The sequence below is a fragment of the Corvus cornix genome, chromosome 27 (genome assembly GCF_000738735.6).
Source record: "Corvus cornix cornix isolate S_Up_H32 chromosome 27, ASM73873v5, whole genome shotgun sequence".
NCBI lineage: Eukaryota > Metazoa > Chordata > Aves > Passeriformes > Corvidae > Corvus > Corvus cornix.
In genome coordinates, this window is record NC_046355.1 from 793066 (window position 1) to 798467 (window position 5402).

Here is a 5402-nt window from a genome sequence, read left to right on the forward strand (position 1 = left end):
GTTTCTTTCCTCACCACCTTCTGCTTCATGTCTTGGCTCATGCTTCCTCCTCTGGTAGCAAATATCCCTTTGCACAACATTGTCTGGTCCTTTTCCTCCACCCTCCATCCCCATCCTCAGCCTCTGAGTTCAGATGGAGCACTGATGGGAACATGGCTTTTTTTCATTTTTTACTGTAGTGATATCTGTGTGGATGGAGATTGAAGGTGGATTCGTAACATTTTTTTTAATACTTGTATATTGATTACTTGTCAAAATTATTTCTCAGGTTCAAGGCTGTGTCAGCAGGAGTAAAGTTTTATTGGAGACAAGCCTTGGTCGCTGTTAGAGAACTGCCACAACCCAGGGGAGCCTGAGCGAGGGGCAGTGGTGGGATCAGAGCGGGGTGGCCGGGAGGTGCCATCCTGCGGAGTCCCTCTGACTGCTGCTGGAGCACAACTGAGAACTCCCAGGTTATTTTTGCCTTGTTTTTCCAAATGACTTATTCTTCAGAGAGCTCCTCAGGGGATGTGCAGTGGGGCTGGCGGGGACTCTCTGGTCTGCAGTGACCTGAAGGAGAGTGGGAAGAATCACTTTTTCAGGGAGGTCTGCATCCTGTGCCTTTCTCTTACACCCCTTTGCTTTTGTACTGATCTTTCTCTTCCCCTCTTCTCCCCAGCTTTGCTAAATTTTTTCCGTGTTGAAAGACTTGCGACTGACTGATTCCCCTGCCAGTTCCTCATTCCCATGTTGTGCAGAAAGTCTTATTTAAACACACATTTACTGCTGGGCACCCCCCAGGGTCAAACATAATTTCTGCGCTGAGGTGTATAAATAAATATCCCATAGCTGTATCCCCTGCACTGCTTCCCACCATCCCTTGCCACTGCTTCCCAGCACAGCCCAGTTAATCCCAGTGCCCTACCACCAACAGTCACAGCTGTGATCCTGAGTGTCTGGCTCCAGCCCAGCCGCTCTCCAGGGTAAAGCCCCTCCAGCCACTCTTCATCACCCAGGAAAGGGTCATCCACCCTGGAGACCTCTCATGCTCCTGTTCCCAGGTACCCAGCACTAAAGAGGCAGCTCATGGTCCCACTTCCCCGGAGGCCCCCTCACCTGGCAGACCCTGGCCCGCGCAGGGCTCAGGGCAGGCAGGGCTGGCACAGGCTGGCTTTCAGCCCCGCGCTTCTCCCGGCTGATGTGGCACCGACTCCTCTTCCCGCCGACCCTCTGAGGAAAGAGACAGCTCTGGACACCCAGGCCCCCGGCACTCCCACCCTGAAGATCTCCCCCTGCCCTGCTCACTGGCTTTAGCTCTGTCTCTTCAGTCACAGCTGCTGTTCCCCCTCCCAGCCCCGAAGGTCAGCAGCAGCCACCATCCACCCCCTCCCACCTGGCTTTTGGCAGCTGATGCTTTTCCACCTGACTCTAAGGATTACCCCAGGCAAGCACTAACAGTGCCACTCCAACCCTTGCAATAGGTATTTTGGAATAAAAACTGACTTTTCATGTAACTAATTTAGGACTGGAGAGTCCAGGGGAGCCCACGTCAGGGCACCACCATTCCAAAGCCTCCTTTTCCAACAAAACAGAAGGAGTAGGTGGGTGCTCAGGCCAGTTTTGTGTGTGTGCAGCCATGTCTGGGATTAACAGCCTGGCTGTTTCAAAACCTCAGTCAATGGGAGGCAGAGCCAGCTGCTTTGCATACAAATTAAATGTTCCAAAACTTTAATTAAAATTGTTGTGTGAAACTGAAAATGTTTAGATAATTTATTGTTTCAGTTAATTTAGCTGCTAGTCCCTAATCCTGTCTCACCTGGCAAGCCAATAAAACTCAGTTACATGACTGTTTGTAGGAGACCTTGCCCAGCGCCTGGTGAAGTTGCCTTTAAAGAGCTGCTGAACTGTGCCAGGGGCTGGGACAGCTTTGGGGGCTCTCCCAGCCCCTTCCCTGGCCCAAGAATGGTCTTTGGTGTGCTCCCTGGACTTTTATTAGAGCCAAATCCTCAGATGCCTCATGGCTTGCTAATCAGCCCTGTCTGGTAACAGGTCAGCACTGGTTCCTCACCACAGTGTTGCTTTTACTACCAGGACCACGGATTTTCATATCCCTGCAAGGCAAAGCACAGAGATATTGGGGTGCCCAGCTCTGTTTGCGTACATGATGTCGTGCTGGCCACCCTCCAGCAGGCAGTGGTAGGTCTGGATCTCCTGCTCCAAGCGACACTTGACGTCCAGGAGGGTCTTGTATTCCTGGTTCTGGCACTCCATTTCTGCTCGGATCTCAGCCAGCCGTTGCTCCACGCAGGAGATCTGGTTCTGCAGCTCAGCCAGGTATTTGTTGTAGCGACATTCGGTCTCCGTCAAAGAGGATTCCAGGTTTTCTTTCTGAGAATAGAACGAGCACACAGGTGCCTGGGTTTGCTGTGGATACAACCTTGGTCGTGAGAGCTGGAGCTGTGAATCGTCGTGGCATCACCTACCATGGTGAGCTGGGCTTGTACGTTGATCTCCAGGGCCTGCAGCTGACGTCTCAGCTCAGTGACCTGCTTGTTGCTTGACTCGATCTCCTGGCTGCTTGTGACAACCTCCAGATTCACCTCCTCTACCTGCAAGGTCAGAAAAGAACAGCCCTTTCCTCACCTCCCCGGTGCATCTCGTGGTGGCCAGGACCTCCCCACACCCCGCAGTGCCCTGAGCATGTCCAAGGCTGACACTCTGTTTATTCCATTCTGACCCTGTGACACCATGTGGTGGCCCCTCTGCCACAGACAGGACACAGAAATCGGGCAGTACAGTTAGATCTGTGCATGTCTGTGACTCATCCCTCATTTTTCTCTTTCCCCCGACAGCCAGGGCTGGGTCCCACTCTGCGTGGACGTGGTACCTTGCAGGCGTACCACTGCTCCGTCTCTTTGCGGTTGCGCTCCATCAGGGTCTCATACTGGCACCGCAGATCCTCCAGGATCTTCCTCAGGTCTGGGCCAGGGCAGGCATTGACCTCCACACTCACATCCCCAGTCGCCTGTTTCCTCAGACAGCTCATTTCCTGCAGGGAGTATGTAACCCTATCAGTAATATCCATCCACCCTTGGGCGGGCTTTCCTTCTTCTTCTTAATTCCCTAAGAGAGCTGACCTCCTCGTGGTTGGTCTTTAGGCAGCACATCTCCTCCGTCAGAGCCTCACACTGCAGCTGCAGGTCGGTCTTGCAGCTGGCCAGCTGGTCCAGGACGGGCCGGAGGTTGCAAATGTCAGCATCCACGTTCTGCCGGAGACCACACTCGGTCTCGTACCTTAAACCACAGGCAGCAAAGAAAGGTCAGCATGTCAGCAAAGCAGGGCAAGGCATTCACTTGGGGGAAAAAATTTAGGATCAAGTTCTTTTGCTTCAGACATGCAGTGCTATGAACATTGTCAGTGGTATCAGAGATCTGCATTTTACTCTGCAGTGTGACAGGCAAAGAGTTGGGATTTCCCCATCACCACCCCTCACCTGCCCTTCCATGGGCCAGCAGGGGACTGTACTCACTTCACCCTGAAGTCATCAGCAGTCATCCTGTTGTTATCAATGTTCAGAAGGATTTTGTTAGTCTCCATGGCTGCACACAGGATCTGGAAAAGAAAACATAAGGAGAATACGTGGGCTTGCAGCTTCCTCTGGCTCCAGAAGACCATGGAGGAAACACCTACCTGGGGTGTTTTATAATCATTCCATATATTGAGGTTATTAATCAGTTATGTGGCATCACAGCAGAGAAACCCATATGCCAGGTGGGTGGACCCAGCCTTGCTGAAGCATCAGTGCTGAGTAAATGCAGTCCCCCTCCCACAGACCATCATTTCATATAAACCCTGGCTTCGCCTGCCCCGCCAGAGCCACTGCCTCTGCCCTTCAACAGGGCTCTGTGCACATGTGAAAGCAAAGTCCAAAGAAATATTAGGATTTTCTTGACAAACAAGTATTTACCTGATTCTGAAGGTCTTCAATTTCCTTGTGGTAGCAGCTGTAGTCCCGTGGCTCACAGCTGGGCCCTACCTTGGCGTACCACTCCCTGATCTTGCACTCCAGGTCGGCATTGTCCCCCTCCAGGAGCCGCACCTTGTCCAGGTACGAGGCCAAGCGGTCGTTGAGGTTCTGCATCGTCGCCTTCTCATTGTTAGCGAACAGGATCCCATCCCCGCAGCCAGCGCCAGCCCTGGGGAAGCCACCACCACCTCGAGTGCAGATGCCTCCACCGCTGAATCCCAGGGCAGAACAAGCCCTCTGGGTGGCTCCGAAGCTCCCACCAGCCGCACTGCCAGTGCTCAGCTGCTTCCCGAGTAATCCCTCGCTCACACTGCCACCGGAGAAGCTGCCAACCACAGCACCCAAGTCATAGGCAGCGTGTCTCCCCGAGGAGGCAGAGGAGACCCTCCTGCCAGTGCCAGCCGCGTTGCTGCCCGCACTGCCCCTGCCCTGGGCGCAGGTGGTGACGACCTGCCTGACAGCACAGCTCATGGTGCGGGTGCAGAGCCGACAGAGCACAAGGCAAGTGCTCAGGTCGCTGCAGGATCCGACTGTGATCCCTCTGTCCCCTGGTCCTCTATTTATACCAGTCCCTGTGGATTGTGCCACTGGAGAAGGGTTGTTTATTCTTCCTCCTTGTGACCTGGCTAGGAGGTGATTTTTTTTTTTCAGCCGGAAATAATTCCCCAAAGGCGTTTGTCTCCAGAAATCCCACAACAGAAAGATGCTTTGGTTAACAGAAGCGTGTTTCAAAACTACATCAAAAATGTTACTTCCTGAATCATCAGGTCTGACTTGTGATGACAACTCAACAACAGTGACACAAAAACCCGACGATACCCAAGAGTGCCCGGGGAATGAAACACCACAGCAATTATACATCCCTGGCGTGGGCGAGTCTACACGGAAAGTGAAAGGTGTGGGAAAGGCATCCTATCTGATGGAGCCTGTTCGACCCCTTTGTGACCAGAAGCGAGGGTGTCCCCTCACTCAGCTGGCCTCAGTCTCTGGGACCAGGGCCAGGAGACCACTCTGGGCCATGTGGCAAGGGTCTGTTCTGTTCCACGTGGCCATCGGTGGAGTGAGGCCCTGGTCTGGGTCATTAGACCTCAAATGCTCTAGGAGAGCACAGAGGAATATTGCACTGGAATGTACCAAGGCTGGGTTGTCCCTTCTCTTTATTCTACATCCATCAAAACATCCCTTTGCAGAGGTCTGGGTTGCTTTGCTGCTTTCAAGGGTAGACAAAATAGTCAAATATTTATCCAAAATACCAAAGGGTATTTCCTGGGCACCGAACATGCAGTTCACTGAATATTCACTGCCACACAGGATATTTCATAAGGTTTCTGAAACAGTAATGTGGAGAATTTCAGGAGATGCATGACCCTACAGAGGTCTGATCCAGTTCCAACC

At 52.7% G+C, this 5402-nt stretch overlaps 1 protein-coding gene across 1 annotated transcript; it reads right to left on the reverse strand.

Moving 5' to 3' along the window:
* Positions 1-277: 277 nt before the first annotated feature.
* On the reverse strand, positions 278-4554 carry LOC104697801 (keratin, type I cytoskeletal 19-like). Its single transcript, XM_019293821.2, has 8 exons — positions 3948-4554; positions 3510-3592; positions 3117-3273; positions 2867-3028; positions 2463-2588; positions 2141-2367; positions 1096-1209; positions 278-549 (listed from the first exon to the last, which is right to left on the reverse strand). The coding sequence occupies exons 1-7, from the start codon at positions 4476-4478 to the stop codon at positions 1122-1124; spliced, it is 1374 nt and encodes a 457-aa protein (XP_019149366.2). The 5' UTR covers positions 4479-4554; the 3' UTR covers positions 278-549; positions 1096-1121.
* Positions 4555-5402: the final 848 nt, after the last annotated feature.